General features: G+C 44.1%; 4 protein-coding genes across 5 annotated transcripts; 1 reads left to right on the forward strand and 3 right to left on the reverse strand.

The window, feature by feature from the left end:
• Positions 1–1,025: 1,025 nt before the first annotated feature.
• On the reverse strand, positions 1,026–2,162 carry LOC117840175 (chitinase 2). Its single transcript, XM_034720635.2, has one exon. It carries the CDS (start codon positions 2,101–2,103, stop codon positions 1,171–1,173), a length of 933 nt encoding a protein of 310 aa, XP_034576526.1. The 5' UTR covers positions 2,104–2,162; the 3' UTR covers positions 1,026–1,170.
• A 1,237-nt stretch (positions 2,163–3,399) lies between these two features.
• LOC117840177 (chitinase 2) lies at positions 3,400–4,729 on the reverse strand. The gene has a single exon (XM_034720636.2). The coding sequence runs from the start codon at positions 4,656–4,658 to the stop codon at positions 3,738–3,740; it is 921 nt and encodes a 306-aa protein (XP_034576527.1). The 5' UTR covers positions 4,659–4,729; the 3' UTR covers positions 3,400–3,737.
• A 2,154-nt stretch (positions 4,730–6,883) lies between these two features.
• LOC117836163 (histone acetyltransferase GCN5) lies at positions 6,884–11,518 on the forward strand. Its single transcript, XM_034715542.2, has 13 exons — positions 6,884–7,504; positions 7,603–7,667; positions 7,744–7,824; positions 7,951–8,022; positions 8,437–8,605; positions 8,986–9,029; positions 9,142–9,241; positions 9,352–9,420; positions 9,809–9,863; positions 10,239–10,354; positions 10,573–10,666; positions 10,774–10,915; positions 11,211–11,518. Exons 1-13 carry the CDS (start codon positions 7,028–7,030, stop codon positions 11,272–11,274), a joined length of 1,548 nt encoding a protein of 515 aa, XP_034571433.1. The 5' UTR covers positions 6,884–7,027; the 3' UTR covers positions 11,275–11,518.
• Positions 11,487–16,801, reverse strand: LOC117836162 (acylamino-acid-releasing enzyme 2). 2 transcript variants are annotated; one of them, XM_034715540.2, is made up of 18 exons: positions 16,593–16,801; positions 15,763–15,933; positions 15,345–15,654; positions 15,019–15,240; positions 14,674–14,913; positions 14,405–14,482; positions 14,185–14,323; positions 13,960–14,111; positions 13,797–13,879; positions 13,588–13,709; positions 13,417–13,495; positions 13,172–13,340; positions 13,031–13,091; positions 12,834–12,956; positions 12,549–12,746; positions 12,402–12,470; positions 12,045–12,121; positions 11,487–11,930 (listed from the first exon to the last, which is right to left on the reverse strand). In XM_034715540.2, exons 2-18 carry the CDS (start codon positions 15,866–15,868, stop codon positions 11,867–11,869), a joined length of 2,292 nt encoding a protein of 763 aa, XP_034571431.1. In that variant the 5' UTR covers positions 15,869–15,933; positions 16,593–16,801; the 3' UTR covers positions 11,487–11,866. The 2 variants fall into 2 exon arrangements, with proteins under 2 accessions (XP_034571431.1, XP_034571432.1); XM_034715541.2 differs by lacking the exon at positions 16,593–16,801 and adding an exon at positions 16,371–16,585.
• Between the last annotated feature and the right edge of the window lie 121 nt (positions 16,802–16,922).

The following is a 16,922-nucleotide window of genomic DNA, read 5'->3' on the forward strand; positions in this document are numbered from 1 at the left end:
CACCATGGCCGCCGCCAACTCCTGGTACTCCTCCACACGTGAATTCTTTAAGTGAGAATACTACCGGATAAAAATGTACAAAAATTAACTCTTAAATGATTTTGTTTCTGGATGGGAGTCATAATTAATTAGTTTTGAGCCATGTTTATTGGGCAAGGAGTGTGTGAGGATTTTTTTCTCTCCCGTTGCAATGCACGGGCATATTTGCTAGTCATACTAAGGACGTGTTTGGATCCTTGGGCTAAAGTTTAGCCCTTGTCACATCGAATGTTTGGATGTTAGGACGACTAAATATGAGCTAATTATAAAATTAATTGCAGAAGCCTAATTAATCTATCATTAGCAAATGATTACTGTAGCACCACATTGTCAAATCATGGATTAATTAGGCTTAATAGATTTGTCTCACGAATTAGCTTCGATATGTGCAATTAGTTTTGTAATTAACCTATATTTAATATTTCTAATTAGTATCAAACATCCGATGTGACAGGGGCTATAGCCACTAGGAAACAAACACAGCAGCTTCAAAAGGGCAGTCATCTCCCAGAAGAAGATATAAGTCAACATCCACCGCACCCTGAAAGATGGAACATAACATTGAAAAACACAAGTGCTAGAGAAAGTCACCAATGAAGGCACTGCATTACGGTGCAGCCTCTAACAAAAGGACACCATGGCTACTGAAGAAGAGGACAAATTCAACCAAATAAAAAAAGAACACGAATGGATAATCGCATGGTGCAAAATAATACTATCAGCTTTTGAATTTAAACCTCAAAACCAGTTTGGACCTGGCAAGAACAAATGAATCTCAAAGCAAACTAAAGGGCTTAAAAATCAAATGAACCACCTAAAATGTTCAACATGAATGAGCGTACGTTCTGAACAAAATGGGCAGCCTGACAAACATGCAAAAATACAGACCGGCCTGGCAAGTGGCAAACTAGAATTGAACAGTTTATCTCTTAGAATATTTGAATTGAATACCACAGATTGGACAATTTCAATAGCACATAATAAACTCAACGAAGAATCGGCTGCAGGTATAGATGCATTACAATCGAAATTTTATTCTTGCTCCAACAATATCAATCTACGACACTTTATTTATTCTGCATTATTGCCCCAGAAGAAAAATCAAACTGAAACACAATGAAGGTAAGGTAACTAGTAACTGGGGGCGTTGGCTAGCAGTGCCTGTGCTTGTGTGTCGTATCTGAACCCTTGGCTCCTGGAATGATCTGCAGCCCAGATGAAGATACCGTAGAGCTTCCCCTGCGACTGCAGAGTCTGGCAGGCGTTTAACGACGTGTTAATCGGCACCGATGTCGTCGTCGGCGCCGTGGTGAAGCTGGCGAGGATGTTGCCTCCTGGGTAGTTGGCAATCTGGTTGTCGAAGTGGCTCACATACTGCGCCTCCGTTGTGCTCGCGCTGTACGCGTAGAACTGGAAGTTGATGTAGTCGATGACGCTCCCGTAGCTGTTCCACAGGGCCTGGTAATGGCGCTGCACGTCGGCGTTGTCGAACGGGGCGATGGACGCCATCTTGATCACCCCGTTGCTCTTGAGCGTCGTCACCAGGCGGCCGACGCACTCGGCGAAGGTGGCCGGGTCGACCTGGAACTGCTCGTAGTCGATGTCGATGCCGTCGAGGTTGTACTCCTGGACGATCTTGGTGAGGGAGGAGACGGCGTTCTTGACCCAGGAGTCGACGGAGGTGATGTTGAAGAACACCGGCCGGTTGTTCACGGTGGCGCCGCCGAGGCTGACGGCGACCCTCACGTTGGGGTTGCTCTGCTTGATGGAGGCGACGTCGGAGGCGGTCAGGACCGTGTTCTGCCAGAAGATGTTGAACTGGCCGTTGGTCGGAGTCGGCGGCTCCGTGGCGGTGGTGTAGTCGATGACGAAGGCGAGGATGAAGTCGAACCGGACCTTGGGGTTGATGGGCACGTCGGTGAACTTGACGCCATTGAAGATGGCACCGATGTAGTCCCGGAAAAGGTTGGAGTTTGCTGCGGTGGTGGTCATTGGGGCGTGGAGGGCTAGAAGAGAAGAGAGAAAAACTACTGCGAGGAGCTTTGAGGAGGCCATTTTTAACATGTGTTGGTTGGAGGTGCAGTTGCAAAAGCATGTATTTATAATATGTGTTGCGGCCGGCAAACGAACGCCAATGGAGATTAGTGCACTTACTTTTTCAAACAGAAAATAAATGGTGTTGAACGTTGAATGGACTATTCCTTCTCTCAAGTCTGAAATGTAGGAGACGAGGCCAGGGATGTCAACTTCTGGATTGGAGGGAACTGAAAGTGAAACTCAACCGCTGACCCTTGATTTGCGCATACACATGCAGTCAATGGATGAAGAGAAACAAACACCATGGAACTATGGAAGCTTCTGTGGTGTAAATGTTAGGTGAGCGCTGCTGTTTTGATCTTCCAACCTGCATGGCTTGCAAACAAATCTTGCAGTTGGTAACGAAGAAGTCTCTTGGACTTGACGTTTAAAAGATCTGGCAACAGCTCAGAAAAATGACTAAGGGCTATCCAGTTTGGATAGGTGCCCACGGTAGCCAGGCCAAATCTTGCTGGGCCACATCCAGAAGATACGGTCAGCGGCTAGGTACATAACCCAGTTTCAGTTGACTTCAGAGATCATATAATACATCCATCACTATCTTTGCTTGTATTTTAGCAAAGGTACCAAGGAAAAGGTTTGATTTAGTCATTTTCGTGGATGTGGCCATGTGGGGCTAAACCTTCGCTTTCTCTGCTATTATTAGTTACAGTGACAGGAGAAAATGAATGGACAGCTGCTATGCTAGACTGGTTCAAAGGATTACCCATGCATGAACCAATATATAAGAGTATTTGGATGGATATTCTGGCTTCAGGCTACCAACTTTGACTGCACATGGGAAGACATACATTGAAAAGGACATGACAGCATTATTGAGACAAATAGTGCGTTTCTATGGAGATATGTGAAGATATATACGGGTTCAGTGGAAATCTGATGTAGCGGCTACTGATTGGCACAAGGAACACTTACCTGAAGAGGGCCCTCAGAAAAGGTTGCATCCACTACATGAAAGCTGGTTTAATTTAGCCTACGTCAACTTGAAGTGGGTGGCTAAAGGCCTTGTTGTTCATGTTGTAGCTATCGAACGAAACTAGCTGGGTCCGTCTGGTATGGCCTCACAGGCTCAGGGACAAATCTATCGCACCCCGCCCCCCACCCCATGCATATATTGGTGAAGTTTAAAGAAAATGAAGTAGATTTCTATAGTTCAGTGAAATTTCATTCATTTTTATCTATTGAACCCGACAAAAGATTAGCATCGGTAGCCAAAGGCACCGACACGAAAAAAAGAAACAGATCAGGTCAAGGCAAAAAAAAAGGCCAAAAAGGACCCAAAAAGTCCCCAGTAATGTTCTATTATTAGTGATTCTGAACAAATGGACAGCCTAGCAAGTAGCAACTAGAATTTTGACAGAGGGAAAGATAATAAAAAGAAGCATAGTCTATGAATCAAAATTCAGAGCAGCGATGTGTCAGTAGACGCAAATTCTTGCAGAATGGAACACGCCCTGTCTTAACGAAGATCACAGGAAGTGCTGCATTACAATTGAGATTTTATTCTCCATTCTTGCTCCAACAAGCTACGGCATTTTACTCCATACTTCTGCAGCCGGAACTCTTGAAGAAAACTCTTAGCTGCAAAACAGTGAAGCCAGCTACTGGCCGTTAGCGTTGGCCAGCAGTGCCTGTGCTTGTGTTTCGTACTTGAATCCTTGGCTCTTGGAATAATCTGCAACCCAGACGAAGATACCGTAGAGCTTTCCCTGTGACTGCAGAGTCTGGCAGGCGCTAAGCGCCGTATCTGGCACAAAGTTTGCCGTAGGCTCCGTGCTGAAGCTGGCCAGGATGTTGCCTCCGGGGTAGTTGGCGATCTGGTCGTTGAAGTGGTTGACATACTGATCTGCAGTTGTGCTTGAGTCGTATGCGTAGAACTGGAAGTTGATGTAGTCAATCACGCTCCCATGACTTCTCCACAGTGCCTGGTAATGGCTCTGCACATCGGAGTCGTCGAACGGCGCAATTGACGCGAACTTGATCACCCCATTGTTCTTGAGCGTCGTCACCAGGCGGCCGATGCACTCGGAGAAGGTGGCAGGGTCGGCCTGGAACTGCTCGTAGTCGATGTCGATGCCGTCCAGGTTGTACTCCTGGATTATGCCGGTCAGGGAAGAGACGGCGTTCTCGACCCACGAGTCGACGGAGGTGACGCTGAAGATCACCGGGCTGCTGTTCACGGTGGCGCCGCCGAGGCTGACGGCGACCCTCGCGTTCGGGTTGCTCTGCTTGATCGCAGCAACCGCAGAGGGTGTGAGGACTGTGTTCTGCCAGAAGATGTTGAACTGGCCGTTCGTCGGGGAAGGAGGCTGCGTGGCGGTGGTGTAGTCGATGACGAAGGCGAAGATGTAGTCGAACTGAACGTTGGGGTTGATGGGCACGTCGCTGAACTGAACTCCGTTGAAGATGGCGCCGATGTACTCCCGGAAGTGGTTGGAGTTTGCTGCTGTGGTCATTGGGGCATGGAGGGCCAGAAGAGCGAGTGGAAGAAGAACTGCCTCAAGGAGCTTTGAGGATCCCATTGGTAGCTTTTTGTAGTGGAGAACCAGTTCGCACTGCTTGGTGGGAGCTTTTTGTAGTGGAGAACCAGTTCGCACTGCTTGGTGGGAGCTTTTTGTAGTGGAGAACCGGCCGGCTGATTCCAGCAAAATTAGTTTTTTTTTTCAAACTGAAAATCATTGATGCTGAATGTTCAATGGACTTTGCTCTCATCTGAATGTCAGCTTCTGGATCATCGGAGAAAGCTAAAACTGAATATTCTTGCATTAAAACATTGTCCTGAAATATAAGGCATTATAGGTGTATTTAATCCACTAAATTTTTTCTTCTTCCACCAAATTAATGACATGCAAAGGTATTGTTTAAAACCATGCTTCACCACAATCAGCCGGGGTTTGAAATCCACCAATTGACAACCAAACAAGACATTAGTAAGGGATATTTTAATCTTTTGCTTACATCCTTAATATGTCTTAAAATTGCTAGAATATCATATATTTCAGGATGGAGGGGGTAAATGTTAAGTTCAGTACCGTTTTGATCTTCCATCTGGTAGTAAAAAGTCCATCCAACTTGATGCTTTTGAAAATGCAGCAACTGAAAAAATGGCTACAACTTGCAAACAAATCTTGCTTGTGCACTTCCAGAAGATTCAATGACAGGCAAGACTAGGTACACAATCCAACATAAAGTTGACATCAAGGCCAAATACATCACTGTCTTAGTTTGAATCTTAGCAAAGGTACCAGGAGAAAATGGCCTTCCGTGTATGCTCTAGTTGAGCAGTTTGCGGGTGTGGGGCTTTACTTTAAATCCTTCATCGTCTCTGCTGTTGTTAGTTACAGTGAAGAGAGAAAAGGATAGGGCACCTACTAAGTTGGACTGTTTCAATGGATCACCGGTGAACTTTCTTTAGATTAAGAAAAAAATTATCCGACCTCCATCATTCACGCTAGATGTAAGATTAATTAAATAGGTCCAATAATTAGGCATGTTTTTAGATAGAGAGGCTCCAAGGAAGCCATTTGATTGAGGTTGGGATGCATGCCTAGACCATCTAAGTTTGGGTGCTCATTTCGTCTTGATATAAATCCACCTAGTCGCTCCTAGGTTGGTCTCCTTTTGATAGAGATTCCAATTTCAGGCTACCAACTTTGACTCGGGAGTAGAAAAACAATACAGAATGACAACATCATTCAAAGACATGTTCAAAGTGCTTAACTGCTTATAATCTGGCTCTAAAGCTTCAGCATGTTCAAGTGGCAACAGCATCTACCTCAGCCCTACATGGAGACAGGAAGCTGAGGACTGCATCTACCCCGAGAGATTCAAGATGGCAACGGGCACAGATTACCCGCGTGCCCGCGGGTAAAAACCCGTTAGGGTGAGGATACGGGTACCATTTTGTACCCACAGGCACGGGTGCGGGTTTTATTTTATACCCGTGGGTAAAAAATTTGCGGGTATGAAAATACACTACTCGTGCCCGCATACCCGCATATCCGCATGACATGTGGGCCTAGCCGCCTAGATTTGCTAGGGTTCCTTAATCCTTATCCTCCCTCACCTCCTGACTCCTGAGTGACTCACAGTCACAGCCGCACAGCCGTCCCAGCCCCCAGACCCCAAATCCCCAATCCCTTGACCGGCCTCCCGCTCCTGCTGTCCCGTAGGCGCCAGGCGCAGGCCCGCAGGCGTAGCGGCGCTGCGCCACAGCCCTCCGCTCCGCCCCTCCCTCCCGAATCCTGACGGCCCGCTGCCCGCCCTCCCGAGTCCCGGCCGCCGCTCGCCCTCCGAGTCCCGGCCGCCGCCCGCTGCCCATCCTCCCGAGTCCCGGCCGACGCCCGCCCTGCTCGGCGCGGCGGCGCCCTCGCTGCCCCCGTCGCCAGCTCACCGCCCCCAGCCCCCAGGTCAGTCACTTCTGGCGGGTATGCGGGCATGTCCGCGAGCAAAATATGCCCGCGGATAGCGGGTGCGGGCGCATAGTGCTGCTCGTGGCGGGTAGCGGGCGCGGGCGCGGGCACGAATATGTTGTCGCGGGTGCGGGTTTGTGGTTCGTATATCCGCGCGGGTTTTACCCGTTGCCATTTTTACGAGAGATTACACAAAAGACATAAGAGGAGGAAGAACTTTACGTATTTTCCGTTTCCGCTTTCGCATGCCGTCGACGTAACTCGGAAGGCTTGGTAGAGCCCCACACTCAAGGGCCCAAAGGCAGTGAGCCGGCTCATCCTCTGCGGTCCCACATGCCAGTGAGACAACCAGAGTCAGAATCGTTCTCCTCTCCTCTTCCTCACCACGATCAGCGGAACGCCTCGGAAGCTTCCCGCTCCCAGATCTCCACCAAAACCCTAACCCCCCGAAGCTTCTAGAACCTCCTCCCCTCCCCCGCATGGACGGCCTCGCGGCGCCGTCGCCGTCCCACTCCGGCGCCACCTCCGGCGGCGGTGCCTCCCACCGGAAGCGGAAGCTCCCGCCGTCGTCGCTCTCCGACGCCACCGCCGACGAGGACGATGACACCACCGCGCCGTCGTCCCCCTCCACGGCACCTTCCTCGCCGTCCCACCCGTCATCCCCATCCTCCTCCCACTCTGACGACGACGACGATGACTCGCTCCACACGTTCACTGCCGCGCGCCTCGACGGCGCACCGGGTGGGGGCTCCGCCTCCGGCCGGCCCCCGAAGCCGGATTCCTCGTCAGTGTCTGCCGCAGCCGCAGCTGCTGCAGCGGCAGCGGGAACGGGGCCTAAGCCTGAGCCTGGCTCTGCGGCCGCCAGCGACGGTAAGGAGGACCCCAAGGGGCTGTTCACTGATAACCTCCAGACCAGTGGCGCGTACAGCGCCCGCGAGGAGGGCCTCAAGCGTGAGGTCAAGTCTTCTTCTTTTTATTTGATTTTATTTACTTTTCCATGCCATCTGATAGTATTGATTGGAATGTGGCTGAGATGGTTGAATTTGTTCTGCAGGAAGACTCGGGAAGGCTTAAATTTCTCTGCTATTCTAATGACGGTGTTGATGAACACATGATATGGTGTGTGTGGCACTTCTCAGAACTCTCTTTGGCATTGGCAGCAAAGCACTAGTATTGATTTCTGTGTCTTCCCCAGGTTGGTAGGTTTGAAAAATATCTTCGCCCGGCAGCTACCCAATATGCCCAAAGAATACATTGTGCGCCTTGTCATGGATAGGTAATGCCCAATGTAATGTGCCTATGGTTTACAATTTACACATAATCTTTGCATCTTTTCTGGGTAGGAATGTGAATAAGATAAAATTTCTTCGGTGTTAGTAACTTCTTATCTCGTGTTTTGCAGAACTCACAAGTCAATGATGGTTATCAGGAACAATATTGTCGTGGGAGGTATTACTTATCGCCCTTATGCAAGGTAATGCTACCACTTTAGTGCTAGCATTTGTTATGTTGATATTGCATATTTTGTTGTGCTTAATGGTCAATGCTTCATGTTTCATATGTGACATTCTCCTTCTATTTGAAGATCCAATAATTCTTTACATCTGAAAGCAAATGGCAACTGACACCAATTCACTTGTAATTATGATACTGCATTGTAAAATCACACTCATTCATGTAATGCACTGTTTGATGGTCTTGAAACAGCTGACAAGTTAGAATGTAGGATGGAGTATTTGTATATGTGTATACTTTTGCTTTATCCTGCAGTTTTTTTTTTCTATCATTAATGTTGTGCAACATGTTACAGATGTTTTTTGCTGCATAATATAGTGTCCTAATTGTACACAAAAAGCTATTATGCTAATTTTTCTTTTGGAAATCATAGCCAGAGGTTTGGAGAAATAGCATTTTGTGCTATTACAGCTGATGAGCAAGTTAAAGGATATGGAACGAGGTTAATGAATCATTTGAAGCAACATGCACGAGATGCTGATGGGCTCACACATTTCTTAACCTATGCAGATAACAATGCTGTTGGTTATTTTGTAAAGCAGGTATGGCTGTCTGACCTTTTACTTGTATATAATATAGTTCTTCTAATTTCTTGTTTGCACGTGTTATTAACTGAAATACTTCTGAAACGACATGTATGACATAAGACTTAACCTCACAAAATAGATATAATTAAATGCTAAAAGATATCTTGATCCTTTAGAAGGTTGTTGAGTATAGTTGGGTTGAATTGAAGGTTCTGTGTAAATATCGTGCCCAATTTCTGATAATCATTACATCAATGAACTTTAGCATCTTAATTTATCTGCAATCAATTTCTCTTCAGGTATAATGTTCAAAACATCATTGGTTTGTACTTAGTGAAAAATTGTATGGAAAAAATTGTTTGCCTTTTTCTCTGACTCCTATTGGCAATCTGTAGGGTTTTACAAAGGAGATCACTTTGGACAAAGAAAGATGGCAAGGGTAAGCCTGTTAAGCACAATGTCTTTTAAAAAACGATTTGTTCCATCTGATCAAAGCTTATTTTAGGGGTTTTACCTAGCCAATTTCGAGCTTAACAGTTTGCTGGTTCTAGGTACATTAAAGACTATGACGGAGGAATATTGATGGAGTGTAAGATTGACCAAAAGCTGCCATACGTTGATCTGGCTACAATGATTCGGCGTCAAAGGCAGGTAAAGTAACAGGCTAAAGGCTGCCCCAAATATGAACATGATGCAGAGAGTTCATGATTTACAATAAGTCGACCATTCTTTTACAGTTACACTGTATTACTTCTCTGCAGGCCATTGATGAGAAGATCAGAGAGCTTTCTAACTGCCATATTGTTTATTCAGGAATTGATTTTCAGAAGGTTAGCTTTTTCTCTCGCTGGGTGTTTTTCATCTAAATAGCCTCTCTTTATGTTCATGCTTTGGAGGAACTTGCTTGGGTGCTAGGTACATAGATTTGGCAGTTGTTTCTGTTCTGTAGAGGGAATGACTTTTAGGGATAGTTTGGTTTATCAGCTCCATATGTGAATTATTTTTTAGAAAATCACAGGTATGCCTCTTATTATGCAATGTCAACTTCTGAAATGATATCTTTTTGTTGTCTTTGAGTTTATGATAGATATCACGAATTCACAGTGGAAATTAGTGAGATATTATTTATGTTTTAGATGCTGTGCATTACCCTGCTAGGCAGGCTTATGGTAGTCAGGTGGTCAAACATGTTACAGAATTATAGTTCTTTCTCTGTAGAAAGAAGCTGGTATTCCAAGAAGACTGATGAAACCAGAAGACATCCCTGGTCTGAGTAAGTACCAGTTCTGTGCAAACTTGTTTTACATTGTTTGCCCTCTATGGTCAGGTTTTGATAGTTGAGACTGACTTGGATGCTCATACTTTGTTAGTCCGAGTATGCTTAATTTGTCAACTCCCACTATATAAACATGCTGCATGTTGAATTATCTGCAGCTGGTATGTTCAAAAGGTCTTCCAAACATTTGATTGCATTAGCTTTGGTTTGTTTTGAAAACTTTAGACAAATAACAACCTTAGCAGTTCGTACCGTTGACTATTAACATACATATTTTTTAAAAGAAAAGCTGTCCATTGTTAGCAACTAATTCTGCCTTTCCTGTTGATTTGCTAACAATGCAAGCCTGATTGAGCCATTAATGTGATGCAGGGGAAGCTGGGTGGACACCTGATCAGTGGGGCCATTCTAAATCACGTTCAGCATTCTCCCCGGATTATAATACTTATAGACAACAGCTTACTAGCCTTATGCGGATATTGTTGAAGGTAAGTCTTTTGTCTGCACAAATCTTACCAGATGGTGCAAGTTACATAGTTTATACTAATTGATTGCATTAGATAAACTGTAGATGTGTACCTTGATTTACCAACTGTAGATTTATGCAACTTCCCTATTCCAAAGATACTGCCAATCAGCAAAAAAGCCTATTTCTGATGGCATAAACTGAGCAAGAGATCTCAGATAATATATTTTTTAATTCCAGAGTATGAATGAACATCCTGATGCATGGCCATTCAAAGAGCCTGTGGATTCACGTGATGTTCCAGACTATTATGACATTATCAAAGATCCTATTGGTGAGTTTGAACTACAAGGGCCACAGTTCCTTTCTATCCCACCTTTATCAAGCAAAACCACAAGTTATTTAAGTGAACCAGTGTTTAAAACACATGCCTGTTTGCAGATTTGAGGACAATGTCGAGAAGAGTTGAGTCTGAGCAGTATTATGTGACCTTAGAGATGTTTGTTGCTGACATGAAGAGAATGTTCAACAATGCACGAACATACAACTCTCCGGATACTATCTATTACAAATGTGCCACACGGTGAGTTCTTTTTATGTTCTTGCAGCCAGGGACGTCTATGGTCCTGGCCAGTAAGATAGGAGTTGGGTTGCCAATATCTTTCCAGAGATTTTCTAGTTGACCGTTTTATCATGTTCACATTATGCAACCTAGTATAATCAACCATGCCATTCTATGTTCTAAATGGAACAAAATGTAGCTTAGATCTCGCTGACATTATTTGGCACCAGCTGGCAGATGGGCTGGAAAAATCTTACAACTCGTTTTTTGAGCCCAGCATGTAACTGTATTGATTTTTCTCCTTTTGGTCATGCAGACTTGAGAATTTCTTCTCGGGCAAAATTGCATCACAGCTTGCACAAGCCTCAACCAAGAGCTAGACTGGCGCAGGTTCACCGGACAGTCCTTGTAAAATTTTTCTGTATCTGTTATAGTCGTTGCGTCCCTTGTTGTGCCGTACAGCGCTGAACTGTTAGCTTAGCATGTTTTCGTGATTGTAACCAGTAGGACTAATCATGATTTTACATATTGCGGCTTAAGCTGGGGGTTTTCTGATTGTATCCATACAATAATAGAGTGAGGAGATCAGCCCTTGAAGAAACTATGTCAAACATCATTATGTCATCATCGGTTCTTCATTTTTCCAGCACCTAAGATTGAGAGTTATTTTACCTTGAGAGGTGCCATACATTATAACTTAGCCCTGATTTTTGTACATCCCAAGGACTCGGAAAAAGGCTGAGTAAAAAATGTCAAAGTCATGAAATAAGGCAGTATTAAATGGAGCAGAGGTTTGGTCAAATCTAAAAAGGAACCGGAGTCTCCTATGAGGCCGATAGGAATCAGCATTTTTCATGAAAAAATTGAAGTCTTCCCAAATGAGCACTGCTACAAGAACTATTTGAAGTCCATAGGCAAGCCTTGTTCTTCAACCTCATGGACTCTGCTTGGGACCACTGCGTTTGCACTTATTTATTCCATATGTTTCTTGAACCATACTCCAATGTTGAGGAAGCTTTCAAAATCGGACCGAGGTCTGCAGAGAAAACACATCAAATCCAAACCCAATTCAAAAGGGGAAAGGGATGGTCATCACGTCTCACGAAATGAGGTGGAAGAACAGAAATTAGCTTGGTTTCCATTAGCTTACATGATGATTTCGTGTATGTCCTCTGGGAACATCATAATTTTGACCCCGCCACCCCTTTCTCTCAGGGCCCTTGCATACTGAAATAACCATAAACCAAACAGGTAAACAAGAGGCATCAGCGAATCTGAGAAGATAGGGCAGGGATGCACAGACAAATTGGTAAGTGTGGAAAATATGGGCATCTGAAATTATTTCATGGCGTATGACTAGCTAAAAATTTTTTACAGCATTGAGTGAAACTTGGGATCCATTTGTAGTTGTAGATTGTAGATAAATCCCATGAAGTCTGTCACCAATTCTTTCCTCGACGAGTTAGAACAGAATTCCTGAGGCAAATCTCAGCAGATATTCTTGTACCTGTAGGCCATTAGAAGCTGGTACTCGAAGATCAGCTCCTCCAAGAAGCATAAGAAGGGGCGCTTTCACCTGCACAATCAGCAAAGTTCCATGAACCATACCAGCAAAAATGAGAATGGACCTGATACTTGAGACAGGAAAACATACTTTTGAGATATGGGCAATTGGTGATTTCTGATAGAAGAGGTGAAGATGGTCAGGTGAAGGGGATTCAGAGGCATATTGCTTCGATTCAGGTCCGCAGGCCACCATGTAACACCAGTCTGGAATGTCTGTGGTGCCAATCATCAGCGACAGGTTGCAGACAGGATTCCGAGCAGCTGCCACCACAAATCTATCTGGAGCCTGCAGCCAAATTGCAAATTACACTGGGAACAAGAACAGAAATAGCAAGTACCAACTGCCACTCTGAAATCGATTTAGGATGCTAACCTGACCAATCAGATGAGTTGTCAAGAATCCACCATGTGAAATCCCAACAACAGCTACTTTAGAAGCATCTATTAGCTTTTCATTGATGACGTGATCTACGGCTGTAAGACAGTCTTGGACGTCCTGCTTAAGATAGGTTAGAAACTTGGAATGAAATCATGAAGAACAGATGCTCTGAATTTAACTGGAGTACGTACCTGAGAACCGACTTTTCCGGGAAGCGATTGTAAAGCCTCCTCTCCAAAACCCGGTGTACCTCTTTTTTTCAGATAACCGTGAGAGAATGGCATGTTGACATGCACAGCTAAAGAGGTGCAGAGAAGTTCCAAGAAGCATACCGATAATTAACAATTAGCAGGTTGAATCCAAGTGAAGCAAGAAATGCTGATGATTTCACGTAGCTTGACACAGACACCGAGTGTGGACCACCATGAAGGATTACAACAGTTGGACTGTGTGAACTATCCTTGCAGGACACAAAAATGGCCTCAAATGGAAGTTTGCCACCTACAGAACAGGAAAGTACTACCTGGATAAAAATATCACAGCCTAGCATAGAACATGTCTAGTTTCAGGATTATACCATCAGAGAGGTCATCTGAGGAGTTAGCGACAGGAATTTTAAGTATAGTGACACTGTGATGCGATAACAAGGACTTAACCTGCAGCAGAAGGCAATGCGAGAGATTATGGAGGCAACTGAGCTATTAAAGCCCTCATCAAGACAAAAATATATACTAAACTGAAAGCTAACCTTATTGCTGGCCGTAACCAACGGACTATCAACTTCATCCCAAGTCCATCTGTGTTCTTGCCCCTCTGGTGTCACTTGGCGTCCATACCTGATGTGAGGAGGGTCGATGGGACTACTTGACACTGGCAAACAAATGGGAAAAGCATTATATTTCAATGTTAGAATCAATTTACTGCATGAGTTCAATACCAGTTTATAACTACAATTACCAGCAAGAACATTGTCACCATCTATTGCAAGGACACTCCAAGAGTAATGTGAGTCTTCTGGAGTAATTCTTGTTAATTTTCCACTGCAGAATGAGACAGAACAGATTATAGAAGTGATCTTTTAAGTTCTGGAACAAGAATATGACAGTAACCTTTGATTTACCTTAAAACATCTATTGATAATATCACTTCGGTACTTCTCCAAGCAGATGTTAGTATCATCGTGCATCCATCAGAAAGCCAAGGATTGGACAGAATGGATGAACAGTAAAGACCCGGAAAACAACCATCTTCAGGGCACATTACAATAGGCACCTGAAACAGTTCAAATGCTGAATAGGCTGCAGAACACGGCGAAGAGGAAATCAAGATAAACACATCGGCATACCACTTCAGTAACATTAAGTTGTTTATCCATTTTCCAATCAGAAGGCCAGTTGATCTTATGCAGAGAATTCGTTGCATTATGTGCTCCACTATTTACAGCCTGTTTTGCAGATAGGAAGACTAGGATTTTTCCATCCCGGCTGTTTACAATAATTTGTACTTTCAGAGAAAGGTTAGGGCCTCCAATATCAAAATGTGCATGAATACTAATACAAGCATACCTGAACCGTGGAAAGAAAGCACTATTGATGCTTGCTGTTAAATTCTGTGCTGCTGCAGCGGAGTCTGATTTACTATCACTGTACAGGAACATAACATATTATAACCAATACTACCTGATAATGATACCAACTACAGAACTACTGGCATGGACAGTCATAGGTATTCTCTTTCTATTTCATCAGTCACAGAAGTGATAACTGATTAGAAAACTCTGTAACTGTACAAAGTATATAAGCTACAGATTTGTGATCCTATAGTGGATGCTTACCTAACTCGTTTAGTGTCAGGTTCTGGTCCTTCAAAAGGGCTAGCAATCGCATAAAGAGCACATGGCCTGTTAGAACAGTACTTGATACCTAGTTTTCTAGCAGTGTTCTGAAACCCGTTGTGCTCTAACCATCCAACGAAAACTAAATACTTTTGGCTGCCACTTGAAGATGATGGAGCCCAAACAACTTGGCCAACACTCAACGATGTCGCAATGCCTTTAGCCGCTCGCACTTCTCCACTGCATACACCAAAGCACAACAGCTTAGGCATAATAAGTCATACTGTCGGATCTAGGGGCTAGCATCTATAAGCTGCTGTGATGATTAATAGGCAGGGGATAGACCTGGCAATGTCAAGAACAAACAATGAGGGTCTCCCTTTTCTGCAGTATCTTTCACCCCAGTCTTCTTCCCAATCCCCTTGTCCTTTCCAGCTATTACAGTCTTCCTCAGAAGAATCTTCCTTTCTATATCCACAATCATTGAAAGCTGTTCTTGGTTGGGGTGGAGCTTCAGCAATGTACGCTATCAAAGTCTCTTCTTGATTCCAAGAAATACCATGAAACCTGCAGCAACAAGAATAGTGCCGTTCTGTCATGTCACTGTAGTCATGGAAAGAAAGGGCAGATGTAAATGCAATCACTCTGTTTTAATTTCAGTTTTTGCTCACCATTCATCGGTATAAAGTGGACCATGCATGGACTGACCAACATGTATCTCCTTCTCCATATGCGATTGATCAACAATTTCAAGCTTAGTAGGGCAACCTTTCTCTCCATTTCGCACTACAAGAAGCTTTGATCCCGATGGGGATGGGACAATGACGGACATTCCAGTCATTTCAGTGGGAAAGGGAGACCATTGGAAATCCAGAGAGTTGGTACCAGCTCTTGTAATATGAGAATACATAGTGTATTTTCTGGTGCTGTTCGCCAGTAGGTCTGGCTGGCTAATGGAGAACATTGCTGTGGATATGTCTTCTGCAGTCATAAAAAGAAGCACTTTTTTTATGCCAGCTTGATATGAATTTCGAGACGAGTATATGATGATTATGGACAAAGAAAGTATAATGAAGACTGTGACCATACTGTTGTTGGTTTTGAGAACCCAAGCACTGTCAATGCTCGGGACGTTGGTGAATTCTTGCAGTAACTTGGATTGGGAAGCATATTCTTGAGATGTCGTCATATCCATTCTGAGTGGACTTGCAAACTTTTATGACTGACTGGAGGTACACAATTTACTAGGCTAAGCTAAATCTGCAATTTCACAAAGACATGTTATGCATGTTGCAGGAGGGATTAAGTAAATTTTGCTGTCAATACATGAGGGTGCATGCAATATATGGACAGCTCCATCAAGCTAGCATACTATTCAATATAATATCAACTCTTCTTTGGTTACAACTTTGACTTCCTACAACGTTCACTTGTGAAAAGGTTTGTGGTATTGAGCTTCTGATCTAATTTAGTTTCAAGAACAAACACTAGTCCCGCTTCTTCATGAATTCCATTAAAAAACGTGCATTTTCACTGTAAAAAATTCAAGAAAAGTCATGAAAGCCTGAAATATCTAAGATGGAATTGTGGAGTGCCGGACTGCCGGTGATAATGCCTAAGTGAGATTAACTAAATACAGCTTACTGTATCGCACCTGACCTTCTCAATTTACCCTATTGCATGAGTACAAAACCTACCTGAACTCGGAGATCAGTCAATTCTACTCACTAGGCTAAACTGATCGCAAGGAACATGGACTCATCTTGAACTGGATCTAAGCAGACAGTGGTCAAGTCAAGTACAGAAGGAACCAACTCTTGAGAGAAAAAATTAAAGTAAGTCCATAACAGCAAAACACTAAACATATGCAAGAATTCATAGCAGCCTTTAGGGGAGAGAGAGCAAAGGAGAGTGCTTACATAGAACAAAACTTTCTGCTTTTGCAGTGAAGTAGCAACACCATGGGAGTAGTTGAGTCCAGCAGTCCCTTTCCCCTCTACCATAGCTTTTAATCAGATGGCACCAAAGTTTGTTAATTTTGTGCCAGCCTTGTCTCCAAGGTCTTAAGATACAAGTAAAAATATAACAAAAAAGATATCCGGTTTAATGGCCATGTGCCCCACCAGAGGAAAGACGAAGGGAATCGAACAATAAGGCAGTGTCAGACCTGCATCCACCACTAAAGAATGCACAAGATGACAAGATGCCCTTCCAACTTCTTCTTGTCCTTTTCTTCACATTATTGGTGA

Source organism: Setaria viridis, chromosome 9 (genome assembly GCF_005286985.2).
Source record: "Setaria viridis chromosome 9, Setaria_viridis_v4.0, whole genome shotgun sequence".
Taxonomy (NCBI): Eukaryota; Viridiplantae; Streptophyta; class Magnoliopsida; order Poales; family Poaceae; genus Setaria; species Setaria viridis.

Excerpts from the sequence above, each read along its gene's own strand:
- LOC117840177 (XM_034720636.2), bottom strand. The coding sequence starts at position 4,658 with ATGGGATCCTCAAAGCTCCTTGAGGCAGTTCTTCTTCCACTCGCTCTT.
- LOC117836162 (XM_034715540.2), bottom strand. The coding sequence starts at position 15,868 with ATGGATATGACGACATCTCAAGAATATGCTTCCCAATCCAAGTTACTG. Across the intron at positions 14,112-14,184 it reads AACTTAATGTTACTGAAGTG|GTGCCTATTGTAATGTGCCC; the intron begins GTATGCCGATGT and ends GAACTGTTTCAG. Across the intron at positions 13,092-13,171 it reads CTGCTAATTGTTAATTATCG|AGGTACACCGGGTTTTGGAG; the intron begins GTATGCTTCTTG and ends TCTGAAAAAAAG.
- LOC117836163 (XM_034715542.2), top strand. The coding sequence starts at position 7,028 with ATGGACGGCCTCGCGGCGCCGTCGCCGTCCCACTCCGGCGCCACCTCC. Across the intron at positions 8,606-8,985 it reads TTGGTTATTTTGTAAAGCAG|GGTTTTACAAAGGAGATCAC; the intron begins GTATGGCTGTCT and ends GGCAATCTGTAG. Across the intron at positions 10,667-10,773 it reads CATTATCAAAGATCCTATTG|ATTTGAGGACAATGTCGAGA; the intron begins GTGAGTTTGAAC and ends GCCTGTTTGCAG.
- LOC117840175 (XM_034720635.2), bottom strand. The coding sequence starts at position 2,103 with ATGTTAAAAATGGCCTCCTCAAAGCTCCTCGCAGTAGTTTTTCTCTCT.